We start from the raw sequence: 22074 nt of genomic DNA on the forward strand, positions 1-22074 counted from the left end.
ACGATCATAAAAATGTTAAGGCTTCAACATGAAGCATTTGATTGACATCTTAGAGTTCTGCTCAACAGGGGCTTACAATGCTGCACCAGTCTGCTTTTGGCACTCTCCTTCACACACTAAAGAAAGTTGCTGAAAGGACTCACAACAGCCTTCTGAAAAACATTTTTTTCTGACCACAATGAAAGAGCATATGCAGCCTTTATTCAGACAAAGCCAAGAGGCTGGTGAGTTACTATACCTTGAAACATCTCTCAGACCAAGATGAGCAAAGATGTTATCTATCTACATGAGATCTATCTTCATGGCTTGGTTGGGTTCACTTGGTATTTTGGTCTTTTGCATCTTCCATCAAAATGTTGCTCCAGCTTCTACAGTAGTGACCAGATGGACAACCCATCCTTTACTGGAGTTATTTTTTTACAATCTCACTTCCTTACCTTTCACAGATGCCACTTAATTCTTACCTTTGTATGAAGTAATTCCAGAGAAGCCCAAAGTTAGTCACTACCTTTATTATTTTTTCTTTTCAACTGTGATGAAATAAAATGTGTGTCCTATATTCTGGGACACTATCCATGTCATTAATTCCACAGAATAGGAGCCTCTTCAAAAATAAATAAATAAATATTAAAAAAGAATAACCCTATAATTATGAATAGACTTATTTTAAAGTACAAGAATGATAGTTTTCCCATACTATGAAAAAATGCCTGTGGTTTTAGGATACTTTTTAAAAACCAATAAAAAACTTACTGTAGAAAATGACCTGAGTATATCTATAGTTAAATATAATTATAGTTGTCAATACTTTTCATTTTTTTTATTTATAACTCTCTAAAGCTCTTTCTCTTATTCTCTCACTTCCTATATACCTACATATGAATGTCTTGGATTTCATTGTACTGTGAAAAAATGGATTTGTTGTAATATTCAATAACAGTAAACAATATATGAAGATGAATATTAGAGTAGCATTTCCAAGCACTCAGCCTGACTTTAAAACCTATACTGTAGTCCCAACAGATAATTACTCCATTGCTAACATAAGCCTGCATATGTGAAAAAACTTAAGATGAATACAAAATATCTATTCAAATTTGCAATTTTGTAATTAAAAGAATTAAATATAGAAAAATCTAAACACTGAATGCTATACTGTACTAATAATTCTGATGGACAAAATGATAGAAATAAATAAAAATATAACTATACCAAGCAGAGTGATGTATGCCTATAATACCAGCACATAGGAGGCTGTGGCGCCAGGAAACCAGTGCAAGGCCAGTGTAGGCTACACTGCAAGTTTCAAGCCTGTTAGGACTACATAGAAAGTTTGAGGCTGGACTGGGATATACAAGACTCTCAAAAGAAAGCACAAAGAAACAAACAAAGAAACAAAACCACACAGACTAAAATCCTTGAACCATCTGACTTAAGGCCTCCATATGGGAGATAAAACCTTAAACCAATAAAACAAGAGGACTTGAATCCTTCTGCGTGCCCTTGAAGGGTTTGGAGAAATTGAATTAATATTTTTCCCAGCAATTCGTAATCAGTTACTTAATGAGCCAGTCAACCAAAATTTGTAAGCATCCTCCCAAATACTTATCACTGAGAAGGAAAAATTCCAGTCCTCCTCAAATACGTGTTCTAACAGTACAAACACTAAGAGGCTGCATTTATACTATAATGTCAGGTGGTAAATCTCTAGCAAGAAAACAACAACAAAAAGAACAGGTATGGTGGAGGAGAAGAATAACAGTGACAGGATTTGTTTTTGGAAACAAGAGCTTGATGCATCTCAGACTGTCCTCAAACCTTAGCTGAATATGACTGTGAACTTATACTCCTGAGTCCTGGGACTACAGGTATGCACCGCCATGTCTGGTTTTACACACTGCTGGAGATGAAACCCAGAGCTTCATGTGTGGTAGATAAGCACGGTACCAACTTGGCCACTTCCCCAGCACTCACACAGGATTTCTGCAGATGGTCAAAAATGGCTTCCTGAAGGAGTCCATTACTTGAATGGAAAGAAGATGTTCCAAGCAGAGAAAATAGGCTGTGCAAAGATCGTATGTAGGGAGATGCTTCCCACGTTAAAGAAAAAAAAAAAAAAATACAGGAAAATAGGGCTCACGGAGGCAAGAGGACACAGCCAGGGACCAAATACAAATCTGGTGGGCTTGTGATTTGGATTTCCTTCTGAGTAGGTGATAAGCCACTAAAAGGCTCAAACAATCACTTTATCTACTGAGTAAAAGAAGCAACTGCTGCACACAGGAAAGGCTGAAAGAAGATCAACAGGGAAGTTAGTTATTCCACCACAGGGTGAGAGACCATAATGGCTACATCAAAGGTTGCAGGTAGTGGAAATGAAATTAGAGATTTGGGATTAGGGAAAAGAATAATAAAGGATACATTCTGGGTTTTCTCTTAATCCCATGCATGGTGGCGCCGGTTATGAAAGCAGACACAGGGAGGCAAGAAGAGAGAACATAAAAGCCAAGGTCAGATTTGCTTAGGCACGGCTGAATCCGAGAGGCCTAAGTTTCTCAGTAGAGTGAGCTGGATATTTTAGAGCAAATTTCCAGGTGAAGTCTGAGCTGAGAATATAAATTCTAAGTCATAGTGATGAGTGGTATTTCAATCTTGGTCATGTGGAAAGAAGGCAAGAGATCTGAGGACATGATGTTTAGAAAGTCATACATGGAGAATTTAAAGTTGACAAGGGAGACCAATAAAAATGCATAAATCTGAAAATAACCAATCAATGAAGCAGGGAGAAAAATATAAAATATATTAAGATTTTGCCGGGCATGGTGGCATGGTAGCCTTTAATCCCAGCACTTGGGAAGCAGAGGTAGGAGGATGACCGTGAGTTCAAAGCCACCCTGAGACTACACAGTGATTTCCAGGTCAGCCTGAAGTACAGTGAGACCCTATCTCAAAAAAAGAAAAAGAAGGAGGGGTTGGGCTGGAGAGATGGCTTAGCGGTTAAGCACTTGCCTGTGAAGCCTAAGGACCTCAGTTCGAGGCTCCATTCCCCAGGACCCACGTAAGCCAGATGCACAAGGTGGCACATGCATCTGGAGTTTGTTTGCTGTAGCTGGAGGCTCTGGTGCACCCATTTTCTCCCTCTCTCCCTCTCTCTCTCTCTCTCCCTCTCTCTCTCTCTCTCTCTCTCTCTCTCTCTCTCTCTCTCTCTCTCTCTCGCTCACACTCTCCCTCCCTCTTTGCGTCTGTTGCTGTCAAATAAATAAATAAAAATAAACAAAAAACTGCAATAAAAAACAAAACAAAACAATTTTCCCTACAACAGGTTTCATTTCAACTCTAGTAGGAATTCGATCTCTTTATAGTTTGATGGAAATGATCTCGCCAGGAGCCAGCTACAAAAAGCGAAACACAGAGGGGCTCTGGTCGTAGAGCAAGAGCAGGACACCCGAGGAAGGAGCCTGGGACGCAGCTGGAAGAAAGGGAGACATGCCTCATGCTACCTACTGTGCCACCTCCTCCAAAGTAAACTTCCCAGTCCTGACAGAGACGAAAGTTAGGCTTGGAAGGCAGACAGACAGACTGCAGGTGTGTATGTGACATGCCGGGCTCAGGTGTGTGAGAGGTCTCCTCCTCATCTGTGCTCAGTGCAGGGTGTTGGCACATTGTACCTTTGACACTGAGACAAGCATCCGTGGATGGCACAGCAGTCATCCTACTGTATCTCTTAACGATTTGCAGCGATACATCTGATTTGGTAGCAGTTTAGCCTAGACTCCAACCTTAGACTTCCCGTTCTGCAGTATGTATTCTGTTCCCACAGAACAGCACCCCGCCTTCCCATGTCTGCTGCCCCACGTTGAGACATAGCTGACCTGTGTTAAAGAAGGATCCAGTCCATTCCGCCTCTGTTTTAGAAAACACGGAGACTGGTGGAGGCAGACCCAGGGTTCTCCCGTCCAGATCCTTGAAGAGGTATTTTCTTGGATTTTCACATTCTGATTCAGGGTAGATAACGCTTTCTGAGTCTCCCCTGTGGAGACAGAAAGCCACCCTCTTAATTTTATAACTGGCAGCAAGAGCAAGGTGGTCTTATGTAAGACAAGCTTAACAGGATTTTATTATGATGTGTCACAATGATACATCAATGTAGATTAAGACTCCACAGGAAAGGTTATTTCCTGTTTTACAATCAAGAAGAAAGACAAGTTTATTAGCCAAATATCTTGGATATCTAGACCTATTATCTTTAGACAGATTGCAGATTTTCTAAAAAGTAAGGTACAATAAAAAATGTTCTTAATCTGGGCTGGAGAGATGGCTTAGCGGTTAAGCGCTTGCCTGTGAAGCCTAAGGACCCCGGTTCGAGGCTCGGTTCCCCAGGTCCCATGTTAGCCAGATGCACAAGGGGGCACATGCATCTGGAGTTCTCTTGCAGAGGCTGGAAGCCCTGGTGCGCCCATTCTCTCTCTCTCCCTCTATCTGTCTTTCTCTCTGTGTCTGTCACTCTCAAATAAATAAATAAAAAATTTTTTAAAAATGTTCTTAATCCTATATGTTTAGTAGATTTGATGTAACACGTTTATGGAACTTCAGAATCTTATAATATTTCAGGGCTACATAAGTATAAATTATGCTCCGTGCCAGAAAAAAAGTAAATATTCCATACTGACAAAAACTACTGAGGTCCTAATAATGAGAGAGGGAGGAATACAATGGTGATCCAAAACAGACATGGTCACTATACCATTAGAATTTGGGGTCCAGTGAATATATGAACAAGTAATAAGGAGGTAATTACAACATCACATGTGATTTTTATTTCCCCTGTTGCAATATGGTTAGGTACCATTAGGAATACTGTTAATCTCTATTATATGTCAAACATAGGCTGTCCTGGTAGCTCAAAGAAGCAAATACATGATGATGTAGCACATGGTTTTGATGACAGTGATGTGCCAAAAGTCATGCTAAAAGCTTAATCCCAGAGCAGTTACCATGCCCCTGGGAAATGATTAAGCCACAAGGGTCGAGTCCCCAGTCACAACTCAGCACGCTTACAAAAGAAGATACCCATTGATGGGCCCTTGTCCTTTGGTTCCTTCTGCCGTGTGAAGAGGTGGTGACCCCTTCAGGAGGATGTGGTAGACGGCACCCCCCACCACACACCAACCATACAGTGTCTTGATTTGTATTCTCCAGACTCCCAAACCATAAGAAAGTAATCTCTGACATTTATAAATCATCTGGAATTTGGCATTTTGTTATAGGCACACAAATTGATCAAAATATAAAGCTTTACAACTATTTTACCCTACCGGTAAACATGAATATAAGTAAATTTTGATAGAAAAAGGAAAAACAACAGAAAAATACAAATTGTATACCTGAAATGGTTCAGATAGAGGCTTGATGTTAGGCAGAAAACACATGAACTTTCTATATAGATGATTTATTTAGATATTTTTCCACCTAAATCAGTTCCATGCAATGTTGTGAGCATTATTTTCCCATTCCTTCTTAAAGCAAAGAGATTCCTTATCTGTTTTGTAGATCCTTGAATAAACCTCTTAGGTCACAAGTATAACATCAGTAGTTACACCTGGTGTCAATGGCAACAGCCCTGATCTATGGCTCCTTGTTTGGATTCCTAGAGATAGACACATTCTCTTCCAATCTGCTCATCTCTGCACAAAGACTACTGGAGCCTCCTGTCTGAAGTTCACTGGCATTATGCTTCGTGACACAGTGAAGATCAGGTTGGATTTTATTCCAGTGATTTTGAAAGTATCTCTAATAGAAGAAATGCCAAATAAACATCCACCGTATCAATTTTGACCCTTTCCTAAGCCAAAGAAAGTTGGATGGTGGAGTCCAGACTCAAGGGGAGATAAAAACAGTATTTCTTGCGAAAGATGTATCAAAAATCATGTGCTGGAGCTGGATATGGTGGCACAAGCCTATGAACCCAGCACTTGGAAGGCAGAGGTAGGAGAACCTCTGTGAGTTTAAGGCTACCTTGAGACTATGTAGCGCATTCCAGGTCAGCCTGGGCTAGACCCTCCCTCCTTCAGAAAAATAGTCATGTAGGGTTAGAGAGATGTCATAGTGATTAAGTGATTGCCTGTGAAGCCTAAGGATCCCCGTTTGAGGCTCAATTCCCCAGGGCCTACATAAGCCGGATGCACAAGGAGTTTGTTTGCAGTGGCTAGAGGCCCTGAGTTGCCCATTCTCCTTTCTCTCTCCCTCAAGTAAATAAATATAAATAAATAAATTCTAAAAGTCATGTAGAAAAGGGCATGAGCACAGGAAGGATAAATCACTAGCGCCATTGAGTGCAGCAGCCCCGTTCCATCCCGTAAACCTGCCAAAGGATTAATTTCAATGTCCACGATGAAGGTATGTTTTTTTTTGTTTGTTTGTTTGTTTACTGTCTAGTGATGTAAATAAATTGCAAATGCTTCCAGAGTTCATGTGCCCACAGCAGCTACCTGGGGTGTGATGGAGGAAAGTAGAACTTGTTCTTGTCCTTCATCCTTAGCATCCGCGTCCTCTCTGCGGTGATTGGGTACGTGATCCCAGCGCTGCCTTCGTTGGGCAGAATGCAGACATCCACGTCATCACTGTAGCAACTTCTCACAAAACTAGAAAAAGTGACGTCTGAAAATGTAAATATATATGTATGTCATAATATTATATGACAAACCACCAATCACAAATATAGATGGTATAGCTATATCTTTTTTCCTAAAAAACATATTATTGGCAACCTCAATTCATATGCACGATGTACCCTAGTCATAATTCTCTCCCATCATGCTCTTCTGTCTCTCCTTCTGTCCCACCATTCAATGAACCCCTTCTTCTTTCCAACCCGTCCGTCTTTTGTTATGTTATATTGTTGGGTTTGTTTCTTTTTTTGAGTATTAAGAAATAAGTGAAACATCTCCATCACATCCTTCATCTCCGTTACTCTGGCAGAAGAAGGGTCAGGAAGAATGTAAGAACCAAAGGAAGGGGAAGATCACTATGGAATGCTATCTTCCAGATATTTAGTGGCCTTTGCGCTCAGGGAACCATAGAGGACACCTACACAACTACATCTTTCTGTAAAAACACGTATCTAGGAGTTAGCCTGCTAAGCCTTCACATAAATCTTTTATTTTTATTTATTTATTTTTTTTTTTGGTTTTTTCAACATAGGGTCTCACTCTAGCTCAGGCTGACCTGGAAATCACTATGTAGTCTCAGGGTGGCCTTGAACTCACAGTGATCCTCCTACCTCTGCCTCCCGAGTGCTGGGATTAAAGGCGTGCGCCACCACGCCCGTCATAAATCTTGATATAAAATATCTCGCAGTGCATTGATATCATATAGAAAAGGAGAGGATTACAATGCATTGAAGTCTTCAGAGGAATACTGTTCATTAGAGGCTTGATGAAACTCCATGGTCTTACATTAAGAAAAAAAAAAAACAGACCAACTGTACAAGAATAATGTGACAAAACTTGAACTGTCCAAGTTACTTATGGGAAAACTTTGACTTTTATGCCAGCAACCAACAACCAAACAAGCTCAATGAGGCTTTCTTCTGTGTCTCTGTTTCTTTGGTTTCTAATGGGAAAATGGCATCTAAGGGAATTATCATGTGACCTAGCTAAACAGTTGCTATGAAGTCTTGCCAGCAAATATGCGGCATGACTTTTGTAGGAATCACTCACTGGCATTGAAACCCCACTGTGGTTATCAACAACAGCAGGATGTCAGCTAGACCACAAGCTCTAGACCATACTGGGCCTTGTTACTAACGTCCTTTCATAATGCTACTGAAAATTCTGTGCTTGATTTCAGTCGGGGCCCTTTTGAGGTATGATGGGGTGGCTCTCTCCTTAGGATCTACATCTATCTGAAAAAGAGAAGCAGATTATGTACAAAGTTGCAAGGCTTGATAAACCCAAGAATCTTACCTTGTAATTTCACAATGCCTGAAATCGAATGACCATTCCTTACTTTGTGCCATGGCTCCTGAGGCCATCTATTTGGTTCTGAAGTGAACACAGGCCACAGAATCCCAACTCGGCCTCCTCTGGGGTTGGAAGGTGCTCTGTCTGTTGATGTCAAGTTGGCTGACGAAGGTTTCACTCTGTCTTGAATGCAGTCAAAAGAGGAGCTGGTGGCCACGATGACTGAGTTCCTGAGCACAATCTGTACGTTCTGGACGGAACTTAGTAGGTCTGAAGACACATGCACTGTTGCCAAAAGCCCGACGGCGTTGTCCACCAGCGTGATGTTCTCCATCTCCAAACTGTTCTCGGTGTGCACCATCGCACCGTAGTCCAAGTTCTTGAAAGCCAAGAAGCCGGAGATGCCTGTACAGTTGTTGGGGCCACTCTCCTTGTAAAGATGAAGGCCATGAAGGCTGGAGTGGGCCACGTTGCCAGACCAGGGCACTTCAGAGGAGCACCCATGGCCCCGAACGTGAAAGCCTACTCTCTCTGAGCCTGCCACGACATTATGCTGGAGTGTCACCTCGTTTGCATGGTTCACTTTAATGCCTGCCACCCAAGTAGAAGACCCATCAGGCTGCATCGTGAGAAGAATGAGGTTGTTACTGAGAGAATAATTCTTGCCCTCTAAATCAATGCCATGCCCATATGTGCCAAACACTATGTTGTCATTTAAAATTATTCCATGACTGGCAGATGCGTGGATGCCCCCACCACAGCTTTGGTGCAGACTAGAAGACATGACCCAAGATCCCCATGACACATTCAGGAATTCGATGGAAGAATGAAGTGCTGACCCGAAGTTCTGAATTTCTACATTGAGAAGTTGAAGGACACCTGCAAACAAAATGCATGTCAAGTTCTTTCTTTTTCTCCACACCAAAAAAAAAAAAAGGAGAGGTTTGCTGTACATGAGAACATCAGAATGCGAATATTGTTAATTAAAATCTAATAGATTATTCTTAGCAGTAGACTATTGATTCTCACCCATAAATAAGAATCAGTGGAAATACTACATCCTAGTCTCAAGAGGTTTCTTGTGCTATCCATAGACTCTGGTATGGGATGTGAAAAGAGAAGAGGAAAGACAGGGCAAAGAGCATGGCTGAGGTTGACTGATTCTGGGCATTTGATAGAGGCTGAAAGAAGGACCTAGATAAGAATAAATACATGTGAACTTCTGCTCATTTGCCCTAAAGTCAAGTCCCTCTCTGTCTCAGCGATTCCATATATACACGCTACAACCATCCTTACGCAGATACGGAAGCAATGAATGGAGCAGATGGACCTACTGAAAAAGACTAAGAAGAGTAAAAATGCCAAGTTTACTTTTGGCTAATATTCAGAAATATGACATTTACATTTATGAAACTGAGTCCAGTGGAGTGGCACAAGCCTATCTATAATCCCAGCAATTTGAGGGGCACAAGTTCAAAGCCTGACTAATCTACAGAGTGAGTTCAAAGTCCACCATTGGGCAACTGAGTAGATACCCTGTAAATAAACAATACAATGAAGATCTAGCTTAATCTGTAAACTGCTTGCCTACTACACGGAATGCTTTAAATTTAATCTCTAGTACAAAAAGAAGGAAGGAAGGAGGGAAGAGGGGAGAGAGGGAAGAAGAAAGGAAGGAAGGAAAGAAGTTGAGAAAAGGGGAAGGAAAGGACCGAAGGAAGAAAAAAGAAAGAAGGAAAGAGAAATATAGACCCCATGACAGTTTGCTACATTTTTATCCCAACCATACTATAATCTTTACTTCATTTTCATAATAATATTCCTACATGTGCTATGAAGAGTATAGCAAATTATTTATTCACACTGAGGACTTCATTTGTACATTTTTATTTTGATCTTCCATTTTGTTTTGTTTTGTAGTATTGGTGACTGCTTTGTGCATGTTAGGCAATGGTTCTACCACTGAGCTATATCCCCAGCCCATTTTTTTTTTTTACAATATTTTGAGAGTTGCACTAAGTTGCCTAGACATGTTTTGACCTTATGATCTTCCTGCCTCATCCACCTGAGCAGGTAGGATTAGAGGTCTGTGCCAGTTTATTGTGTTAGTTTTCTATAAGGTTTAACTATGTAATGAAAAACTTGAAACTCACTATGCAATCCAAACTGGCTTCAAACTCACTATCCTCCTGCCTCAGCCTGCAAAGAGTTGGGGTTATAGAAATGTGCAGCCATGCCTAGATATACAGCCTTAAATAGATAATGTTACAATAATATAAAAACTGTCAACCTACTGATTTTAAAATATGAATATTAAGACAGTAGATGCACTTCTAGTAAAATAGGTAATAATATGGCTATAAAACAAAAAATGACATTGCTACAAGATATAAATTAATAGTGAGGTAAAAATAACTAATACCCATATAATACTCATATGACTCTGTTTTAATTTAATACATATTAGATTATTTTAAGTTTCACAGAGATTTTATGAGTTAGGTACAATTACTGATAAGGCAATTGAGGGAGAAAAGGGTTGACTAACAAGCTAGGGCTTGGACCTGAGAATATGGAGGAGAAGCAGTATTATGAACCCTAAGAAGACATCCTAGCAAGAGTAGAAGACATGGTGCCATAAAGAAAGCAACTCTGCATTGGTGTCAAATAACCTGACTGTATCTGTGTGCCAGTCATGAGTATTGCGTCCTTTTCGAGGTAAGTCATAGCCTCTTTCCTTCTTTTATTCCTTCCTTCCTTTGGCACTGTCAATGTTAAAGAATAAAGTTACTTCTGCAATCAAAACTAGAGGAACCACGGGCTGAAGAGATGGCTTAGCAGTTAAGGCACTTGCCTGCAAAGTGTAGGGGCCCAGGTTTGATTCCCCAGTGTCCACATAAGCAAGATGCATAAGGTGGCACATGGATCTGGAGTTTGCAGTGGCAGGAGGCCCTGGTATACCCATCTGCCCTCTGCCTCTCCAATAAATAAATGAAATATTTTTTAAAAAAACTATAAGAAAGGGGACTGGAGAGATTTATCAGTGGTTAAGGTGCTTGCCTACAAAGCCAAAAGAACCAGGTTCACTTCCCCAGGACCCATGAAAGCCAGATGCACAAGGTGGTACATGTGTCTGGAGTTCATTTGCAGTGGTTGATGGCCCTAGCATGCCTATTCTCTCTCTCTAAATAAATAAATGAATAAATAAATAAATATTTTTAAAAATAGAGGGGGAAAGTATTTAATGTTTAAATTTTAGTAATTCTACTTAAAGCCCAAAGGTAACCCAGCCTAACACTTGCAGTTTTCCGCTTCCTTTTCACAGATAAGAAGTAAGAACCCTTGTAAACCAGCTGCTGCAGAAATGCCAGTTCTTATGAGACGTCCAAGCGAAAGGCCATGTGTCCAGTCCTCTGGCAAGACAGCAGGATGCCAGCATAGCCAACCTTCTCGATGGACACAGGTCATGCAGGCTCTGGCAGATGGTGTGGAAATACAGTATTAAACATTCAAAAGGTATTTTCTTGGAACATTCCTTGTCATGGATTCACACAGCTGAAAGACCTTTTGAACCTGCCCTGTCCACAGAGCGGCGACACAAGGAGCCCCAACTGAAAGTGTGAATCCGAGCATAAACAGCTTATTGTCTATCATGGGTGGCAGTTTTAGCCCCTCACTCAAGATATCATATCCGTATTCCTTTAATTGAATTCTTAAGGTCTTATACTTATATAAATATAATTCATAGTTCTAAACTGTTCAAGATCATTTTATTTGCATGTGAATTAATCATAGACTGAAAATTAATCACTAGTAAATATTTAAAATACCTTAATCATTTAAATGAAGAGTTAAGCGGCAATTTTATTCCTAAGTACTCACTAACTATTCCTTTGGAAATCCTAATTCTGATAAACTTTTTTTAACTAGATATTATTGGTCCAAAGGAGGAAAGTTTCAGGACAATCTCATTTCTACAGGAACAGAAAGTAGCTTTAGTCTCAACCTTCTTCTGCAGGGTTGCTCAGCTTCAACATTGGAATTATTTTGACCAAGATATTTTTTCTTTTGTTTAATATCTCTCCCTCTCTCCCTCCCTCCCTCCCTCCTTCCCTCCCTGTCTCTCTCTCTCTCTCTTTCCATGTATGTCGGGGAGGATAGCAGGTGGTGTTTTCAGACACGTCTTCACATGTGGAGCTCAGAGGATGAACTCGAATGTCACTACCTTTCTTGAGACAGGATCTCTTGTCATTTGCCACGACGTACACCAGGCTGGCTGACTCACAAGCTGCTGCAATACTCCCATCTCTCTGCCTCTCACCACATTTCACCAGTGCTAGGATTAGAGATGCTTGCACTACTGTGTCCAACCTTCACATGAGTTTGGGGTTCAAACCCAGGTTTGATGGCCACTGAGCCATCTCCCTAAGCCCAGACATCACTTTCTTTGCCTACCTGTCTTGTGCATTTGCCTCTTACCCACTAGCTGCCAGAAGCCAGTCTCCCAGGTTATGACAAGTAAAACCTACTCCCAGATATGGCCGGGTCTCTTGTAGTGGTCAAACTTGCCTCAGGCAAGAACTTAGGAGGCTGGAGCTTATGGAAACAGTTTTTTAAAAATCTTTTTTACTTTATTTTTGAGTGAGAGACAGAGAGAGAAAAAGGTAGAGAGAGAGAAAGGAGGTGCCAAGGCCTTCCAGCCACTGTGAACAAACACCAGGTGCATGTGCCCTCCTGCAGCACCTGCGCAGCGTTGCAGGCTTGTGTCGCTGTGCAGCTGGCTTATGTGGGACCAAAAGATTCGAACATGCATTCAGACGCTTTGCAGGCAAGTGTCTTAAGTGCTATGCCATTTCTCCAGCCCAGAAACATCTTTTTGCTTAGACTAGAAACCTTCAACTTCTTATTTAAGACGTGAAATATTTTTTTTTCCAAACTGACCAAAGAGATATACCCCCAAAATGTCTAGTACTGACTATATTTGGGAAAGAGCTTTTCCTGAGCCTTTATTGTATTCATGTGGAAGATAACTTTTAAAGATGGAACTAAGTGACATTTCCTAAGCTATTTGACCAGAAAGCAACTTTGTAATAATATTTACAGAACACAATTTTAAGAAATAAGACTTCATCAACTTTGAAGCATTCTAAAAGGGCATTCTAAAAGCATCATAAATATCTGAATTAAATCCATCTTGAATCCATCCTTAAAACAGTCTAAAACAATGGAAATTGCTTTTATTTAAATTTTAGTCATTAATTTATGGCATGAGCTGATGTCTGTCATCTAATATCGCATGCTATTCTTAAAGAGAATAGAAATTCAGAAAAGAGATAAAATTCAAGTGGCCATTAAACCATCTAAAATTTCAAAGCAAAGGAAATTTCACATCTGTGAAAGATGTTTTTGTTGAGGTAAAAATTTGCATATGTGCTCATTTCCATTGTATTATTTGAACATCACACTGATAATTAAGCACAGACTAGGGCTGAAAATCCATAGCTTCATAAAGCAAAAGGAAACGTCTGATTAATGCATTCTGTGCTATAATTGAAAATTCTCGCACTTGGAATTTCTGAGTGTCCCAGATGAACAGTTGGTGATACTTAGTAGCTTACAATTTTATGTCATTTACCTGAAAACTCTTCTCTGTTAGACTTCCTGAAGGATCCCACCAGGAGGCTCCCCCTACAACGTGTGTCACTCTGAATTCGTATGTTTCTGGTCAACAATCCAACCTCAACAGCCAACCGAATGTGCCGACCATCTTCTGTGACATGGCTACTTCCTGGAGCAACAAGAGTGAAGAGGAAAAAAATAACCTTTCAAAACCAGTTTTGGGAAATTACCATATGGGGACTCAGTATATCACACAAATGAAAATACTCCTTTCCTGTCAGAGGTCCTCACAACAAGAAGGCCTGCGTTTCCTCAGGCATTCTCCACCAATGTCAGCTGAGAAATGAAAAAAAAAAAAAAAAAACCCATTCACTTGTCCCTCTTTGGGATCAAAGAGCATATGAACAAGAATTCATTTCTTCTCAATAACTCTGTGAACTGGGACAGGCCACAAATGCAGAGGATTCAGGACAGATTTGATCAATTAGTGGGGTCCCCAACCTCCTTCCTTAATTGCATCATTGTGAAGCTATCATGTGTGACAGTAGATTGTCTATGGCCAGCCTTCTTTCAGGGGAGTCAGGAATCCCAGATCAGGTGAGTCAATGACAAGAGTGTCAGCAGTGGTATGTTAGATAAAAAAAAAAAAAAAAAACAAAGGAGGAGATGACACATGTGGAATCAGGCCCCGCTCACTGTGATAAGCTCCCAGAGTGGTTGAGATGGAAGGGTCTTTTTTCCCTGCCTTAACTCATATTTCACCATGGCTTTTATGAGTAAGGGTTGTATAGGATTCCTATTTTCTCTTCCATCTTTCCATATAAGTGCTGCATGCTAACCAACTGTGCCTCTGCAGCTCTTCTTCCATTTTTCTAAAAGATAAAATTAATCAGGTTGTGCTGAAACATGCAAGTGGTCCCTAGCAAATTGGGAGGCTAAGGCAGGAGGATCACTGGTGAGCAGGAATCTAGCACCAGCTTGAGTAATACAATATGTTAGCTGCTTTTCTTTTTGAGTATTTTATTTATTTTCAAGCAGATATATATATAGAGAGAGAGAATTAATGAATGAATATGGACATGAGGAGGCCTCTTGGCACTGCAAATGTACTCCCGATGTATGTGCCATTTTGTGATTCTGGCTTTACACACGTACTGGGGAATTGAGCCCAGGGCTAACAGGCCTCTCAAAGCAAGTGTTTTTAACTGTTGAACCATCTCTACAGCCCCTAGAAACTTTTCCTGATGTAGCTACAGAATACTGGACAAGAATCAACTTAATGGAGGAAAGGGTTATTTTGGTATACAGTTACGGGGGACACAGTCCACCATGGAGGGTGGGCATGGCAACAGAAACATGGAGCAGCTGGTTATATTACACCCATTATCAGGAAGCAGAGAGTGATGGATTCTGATACTCAGCTTGCTTTCTCCTTTTCATTATGCCGGGGACTTCAGTTCCTAAGCTGTTGCTACCCACGGTTAGGATAGATCCTCCTACCTCACTTACCCTAATCTAGAAAATTCCTCACAGACATGCCCAGAGAGTTGTCCTCTAGGTGATTCTAGATCCAAACATGTTGACTGTCTGGATTAACTATCACACATAGCAAGACCCATCTCGAGGGAAAGGGGAAAGAAGACATCAGCCTTGGAACCAGGACTTGGAAATAACTTTTCACAGATTTGATGAAAATGTATGGTTAAATATTTTATTTAAATGGAAAGAAAGAAACTGGGCTCATCATCCCATTGCTGGAGAGCTAATGCAAGAGGATCGTAAGTTTGAGCTACACAGTAACATGCCAACTCAAAATGTAAAGGCAGAAGAAAAAAAAAAAAGAGGGAGGGAGGGAAGAATAAAGTTTTGTAGGGTAAGTGCAGGGCAGAATGAGATGTTATCCTTCCCCTCCTAATAGCAATCAAAGGCGAAATCCCTTTGCGTAGTGCTGATCAGAGCCTTAATGGGCATTTATCCCCTTAGCCCACAGACCAAAGCCTTACCAATGTGCCGGTGCTTGAGCCGCTCACGGATCCTGATGTCACGAGCCTTGACTTCCCTCACTGTAAGCACCTCTGCCTCATGAGGCTCATAAGAGGATGAGCTGAGGACGAATTTGTCACCGGGCTGCCAGTCCACTGCCTCTTCTAGTATAATTCTGTATCAGCATTAAAAAGGGTGTCAAATATAGCAAGAGGGCAGCACAGATCATCAACGAACCCCACAGAGCAAAGACACACCCCAGCGGCCCAAGAAGTCCCACCGTGGAAACTGGGAAAGATAACACAGACCAGACAAAGGAAAATGACATGTTAACAATAGAATGCTAGAGATGTCTGTTTTTTTTGTTGTTGTTGTTGTTGTTTGTTTGTTTGTTTTCACTTGAAAATGGAAACAAACCTGACAGGGATAGCAGAGGTAGTCCACAGCCACAGCAAGAAAATAAGCAGTAAAGCACTTCACATGGCTTTCTACAAGAAGGGGAAAGGAAGGGAAAGGGGAAGAAGGGAAAGGGAAGACAAGGGAAAGGAAGAGGAAGGGAGGGGAGGGGAGGGGAGGGAAGGAGAGGAGAGGGGAGGGAAGGGAAGGGAAGAAAAGACAAGTGAAGGGAAGGGAAGGGAATGGAAGGCGAGGGAAGGGAAGGTGAGGGTGAGGCCAGGCCGAGGCCAGGCAAGGCAATTTATTAAAATTTATTAAATTTATTAAATTTAAACTTTATCCTGTACTTAAAACACAAATAAGCTTACTCTGGCCATTTCTACAACCATATAGCATCACAGAAAATTATTTTTCTCTGTACTTGACAGCTTTATAATGATATTTTTTAATAACAACAAAATGTAAATGAAAAAAGCACAGCCCCTCTGTATGTCTCTGCAATAGTAGTGGTAATTTTGGAGACATTTGTGTTTCCAATATGAAGAGAGCCTTGCTAGTACAGGAAGCTAAGAGTCAGGTTTCCTTGGATTTCAGCTTCCACTATTTCCAGTCCTAGCCTTTCACCATTAAAGCTAGCTTTCAATCATTTCAAGATACACTAATTTAATGACCATGGGAATAAGAAATCCAAGATGTATCCCTGGTCTCTGTCTACTGTTAATGAGAGCCCTATAGCTACAGAGGAGAGAAAAAAGTTGCCTTGTTCTGAGAAAAAAATCATACCTAAAACAATAAATAAATAAATAGCATGTTTGCAAACAAAGTAGATATAAATGGAGCTAGACCTAAATGGAGTAAAGAAGGAGGAAGGTTATGAATGGTCTCTATGGAACATTCCTGAACTTTTCAGCAGCATGAACAAAATATCTGCGTGGCTTCCTGTATTTTGGCTTTCAGCTATTCGGTGGTTGGAGTACTCCTTGCTTCTCTCTCTGGTGCTATAATCTCTCTGAAACATTATGCAGACAGCTTCTGCGGGAACTTTGGTACTTAGTGTTTGGACAATGGATAAGGATGTCAGAGTCTGTGCACTGTTCACATGCCCTGTTACGTAGCCTTAAAGATTTAATCATACACTTCAACAAGCTCTCAGTTTTCCCAACATCAAAACTACTATACTGTGATTTCATGGTTTATAAATTTAACAACAATATGCTTCTTAATCCATGATGGCAAGTATTTAAGCTGGGAAAGGTCTGCTCATCTAAGTGGCTTCTATAGGAGAGGGAATGTATCTCTTTTTATTGATTTAGTATAATATGTAACATGTACCAAGCAAAACATAAGAGAAGACATGTGATCAATGTAAGGTGTGTTCAGTGTCTTCTTGGTAATCAGAACCTACTGACTATTTTGATCAGATTCACCCCATTACCCTGTCTTGTCCCCCACTTCTACCCTACTTGCCCATCTTCTATTTTCATGCCCTTGACATAAAATTCTTTGTTATATAAGTTTCATTAGAGTTTTTTACAGACACATGGGTTAGGGTTTGCTTATAGGAACATAAGCATATTACCAGTGAAAAGAGGGTACATGTAAAAACCATGCTAGGATTAAAGTTGTACATTACCACATCTGCCTTAGGTTTTTTTATTAAAAAAATATTTGGGGGGGTTTGAGGTAGGGTCTCACTCTAGCCCAGGCTGACCTGGAATTCACAATGTAATCTTAAGGCAGCCTTGAAGTCATGGTGGTCCTCCTACCTCTGCTTCCCGAGTGCTGGGATTAAAGCTTTGCACTACTATACCCAACAACTTATTTATTTATTTATTTATTTATTTATTATTTATTTATTTATTTATAAACAGAGAGAGAAAAGAGACAGAGAGGTAGAATGGGTATGCCAGGCGGGGCCTCTAGCCACTGCAAAGGAACTCCAGATACATGCACCACTTTGTGCATCTGGCTGTATGGGGGCACTGGGGAATCGAACTTGAGTTCATTAGGCTTTGCAGGCAAGTGCCTTAAGTGCTAAGCCATCTCTCCATTTTTGTAATGCAAGAAAAAGCACATTTTAATTCATCTGTCTCCTTCAAAGTCAACTGCAACAAGCTCTAGTAAAGTATCATTTAGAGATCAATTTTTAAATAACATAAAACACTGTACTTTTTCTTTACGTCTCACTAAGCTTACTTTGGCAATTCAAGGAATGAATATAAGTTTACAAACAACATGAAATTTTCCATTGAAGACCTCAGACTAATATTATTTATAAAAGCAATTGCAAACGAATCAATTCATATGTCTAGTGCTTCTTGTCGAAAATCTATGAAGGCTTCCAAGCGAGATGCAATCCCACCAAAATGTATTCAGAAGGCTTGCTGCTGGGAATGTGACAGCAGATAAAGTAATTGCCACACAAACATAAGAACCTGAGTTTAGATTTCTAGCACACACATAGAAGCCAGATGTGCTGGTACCTGTAATCCCAGTTGTTGGGAGGCAGCAGGAAAAAAAAAAAAAAAAACTCCACCCTGGGTTGCTAGCTAGTAAGTCTAGCCAAACTGGTGAGCTCAAGAATCAGGGAGAAACTCTATCTCAAAAAATAAGATGGTTGCCAGGTGTGGTGGCACACGCCTTTAATCCCTGCATTTAAGAGGCAGAAGTAGGAGGATCACCATGAGTTCGAGGCTACCCTGAGTCTACACAGTGAATTCCAGGTCAGCCTGGGTAGAACAAGACCATACCTTGGAAAAAAGAAAAAAAAAAAAAAGATGATCTGGACCTGATGGCACACGCCTTTAATCCCAGCACTTAGGAGGCAGAGGTGGGATTTCCATGAGTTTGGGGCCACCCTGAGACTACACAGTGAATTCCAGGTCAGCCTGGGCTAGACAGAGACCAGACCTCAAAAAAATAAGTAAGATGAAGAGCAACTAAGAAATGCACCCAAAATTGACTCTAGACTGTACATGCATGTGCATGTATGTGTATGCACATGTGCCCACACAGGCATGCGCCCACACACATACACATACCACACACACCTGCATATGCCAAAAAAAGAAAGGTTTATTAACTGAGTTAACTCAAGAAAGAATGTAGGAGAAGGCTTAAAGGTAGGACTTGAAAACAGCCCACAGTCCAGCTAATACTGCACCAGATTTGGCAAGGTTCTGATTGCACAAGATGTTACCCTCAAGTAATGCTTTGCTAAAGGTATAAGGAAGCTTTAACATTTTTACAGTGGCATAAGGGTCTTAAATTATGTCTACAATTTAAAAAAAAAAAAGGAAATGATATCCATATGCTAAGTGACTTCCTGGGGAGATATGATCAAACACCTACCTCTTCAGCCCAGAAGAGGCACCCATGAGACCATATAAATGACTCAATGCAAGTAGACTGTGGTGAATCTACAAGGTTATCTGAAGCACTTAAAAGAGCCTAGGTGAGGTGTTACTTACAGGAGCATGGGTGAGCCAAAGCTGACTGTACCACTGAAAAGCAAGGGTGACGGCTCATGTTTGCATCACTGGCATTCTCCGTAAGTTTTCAGGCATTTCCATTAAACAGCCTCCCCTAACGCCCCGCCACACACACTGCCAGCAACACTTTCCTGCTTAAGCAACTTCAGGAAGGGATCCTGTGGCTCTTCCAACTTGTGTGATGTTTTGTGAGATTCTTGAACGTTCGGAGTCACTTTTTGAGTGGGGAAGAGTTCTCACTCTGTAGTCCAGGCTAGTCTTGAGCTCCTAGTAACCCTATTGCCTCAGTCTTCCAAGTGCTTAGATTCTGAGCTTGGATCACCATGCCCAGAAAGTCTCTTGACTTTTATGAGCATCCCTCCTCCCTTCAGGAGGGAATGCTCCAGTTAGGAGGAAATAGCTACACAACAAAACCAATACAATATGATAATTATTCATTATTTGTATAATTTCATTAAAACATTCTCCAAAACTAACAAATGTTATTTTTAATATTTGCAACAAGTACAATTCAAGTAGTACAATAAATAAAACCCTGGTAAAAAATAAAATAAGAGAACTTCTAGCTTTAAAAACTTGAACTTGACAGTTTATATCCATAAGATGAAAATAATACCCAGTTACCACCCTTAGAGATTTAAATGAGATAATGTATACAAAACGGCAGCACCTGGCATATAGCGAATCCACATGACAGGAATTCAATAATAGCAGGTAATTAATGACTATGGATGGTTTTAATTAATAAAATTGAATTTCTTTCAAAATAGCCTGTAGCTCAAATTGTGAATGAGGTTTTTAACACATTTTTATAAGAAAAATCGATTCACATGGCTCCTGCCAAAATCCAACTTGCTAACCTTTTTAACTATGATTAAAGTTCCTCATTGCTCTCCACTAGCAATGCCCACTTTGCAAATCCTTTGGGATATCAGAAAGGCACTTCACACCCAACATGACCCATGACCATATCTGATTCATATCTTTTCCACAGGCTCAGACCTTGTCTAGTGAACGACTCCACCATTCGCCCAAACAAAACAGGCACAGGACAGCAGTCATATCCAATGGGCCCATGGTGGTCAGTTTTAGGTGTAAGCTTGCCTGGTTTAAGGGATGCCTAGAAAGTTGGTCGGATTATTTCTGCATGGATCTGTGAGAGGATTTCCAGTGTTGATGATGTGCACTGCTGGACCGGACACCAAGATCTACCCAATCTGATGGTAATAAAGAGCTAATGGTGCAGTACTCAGACAGAATTTTTCTTTCCTTAGAGGAATCTGTTTCATTTGTAGACCTTCCGCTAGTTTAGGATGGAATTAGGTTTGCATAGGTTATAAGGGAAATTCCCTTTTTCTTAAACTCAACTGGTTGTATTAACCACACCCCGCAAATACTTTCACAGTAATATGTAGTAATCAGTGCTGGACTGGAATAATTGGGTATTATGGAATAAATAGATATTATAAACATGTTGATTATGTAAACTAACCATATAAATTAGCATATAAATTCTCAAATAAAAAGCTGGGATTAAAGCTGTTGTGGGCAGCTTCGTGTTGCTGGGATGAACATGTAAACCTGACAGTCTACGTGAGGAAGGGTTTACTTCAAGCTGGCAGATCCAAGGGCACGTTCCGTCAGTGCCATTCAAGAAGCTGCTTGCATTGGTACAGACAGAGAAACAGCGGAGCAGCCATTAAAAACCAAAAGTGGCAAAGAGGAGAGCAGCAAGCAGGACCCAATTAGAGCTCAACTCTCTCTTCATACTGATGGGCTGGAAATCAGCTCCACCCCCAAACACACCTGAGTGAGGGCTGGACCCCAGGATTTTCCCCTGCCCCGCAACTTCCTCACCCCCTTGACACCTCCTCCAGTAAAGCAGCTGGAGACCCAAGTTACAAGCACTAAGAAAACATTTGATCTGGGGGTAAAGCGCAAGAGTGCTGCTTTCTCAGTGAACCTGACATCAGCACAAGGATAAAGGAGATCAACACTAAAAACAGGACACGCCTACCAAGCCAGAGTTCCAGAGGCTCCTAAGAGCCCACCACTGAAGTAGACTTAAAACACCCAACATGGCTCAGAGAAGTTTGCCGAAGAGGGGCTGGAAAGATTGTGAGAGCCACAAATTGGGACATTATGCTCAGAGACACTGCCTCGCCCCATAACTGACTGCTGCCCCCATAATGCATGACCCACAATCCCCATGGTGTTGACCTGCATCCCCAGTAAGGAGGGCCTCTTCAGGAAAGGGGCAGGGAGGAGGGAAAGGATGGTACCAAGGTGGTTTGTTTACATACTAAGCATGTTCAGAACTAAGAAAGATAAACTTTAAAAAAAAAAAGTTTTACCAGTATAATGTACAAATGTCAAAACTAAACCACAAAAGCTTTTCTTTCTGATTTTCCTCTTCCTTGTTGCCAACAATGTCTGAACATATTTGGTACCATGTTATTATTACTTTGTGATTTTTCTGTGAATATGTTACTTTTACCTTCCATAGTGCTATTGGGCTTTCTATTTATTTTTTTTAAATGCTTTTTTACAACATTAAATATTATGATGGACCTGGAAAAAAGAAAACACCTGAGTCGATGGTGTACATACATTTAAACTACTAC

General features: G+C 40.7%; 1 protein-coding gene across 6 annotated transcripts in view; it reads right to left on the reverse strand.

Annotated features, from left to right (window-relative positions):
* Pkhd1 (PKHD1 ciliary IPT domain containing fibrocystin/polyductin) overlaps positions 1 to 22074 on the reverse strand; it is a 507380-nt gene that overhangs the window by 129783 nt on the left and 355523 nt on the right. For all 6 annotated transcript variants that reach the window (XM_045156516.1, XM_045156514.1, XM_045156512.1 and 3 more), the window contains 5 exons: positions 15584 to 15738; positions 13597 to 13749; positions 7965 to 8840; positions 6489 to 6657; positions 3873 to 4030 (listed from right to left, as the gene is read on the reverse strand). In XM_045156516.1, coding sequence (XP_045012451.1) covers positions 3873 to 4030; positions 6489 to 6657; positions 7965 to 8840; positions 13597 to 13749; positions 15584 to 15738 — 1511 coding nt within the window. The remainder of the gene's footprint in view (positions 1 to 3872; positions 4031 to 6488; positions 6658 to 7964; positions 8841 to 13596; positions 13750 to 15583; positions 15739 to 22074) is intronic.

This window comes from Jaculus jaculus, chromosome 8, assembly GCF_020740685.1.
Source record: "Jaculus jaculus isolate mJacJac1 chromosome 8, mJacJac1.mat.Y.cur, whole genome shotgun sequence".
In the NCBI taxonomy this organism is placed as follows: Eukaryota; Metazoa; Chordata; class Mammalia; order Rodentia; family Dipodidae; genus Jaculus; species Jaculus jaculus.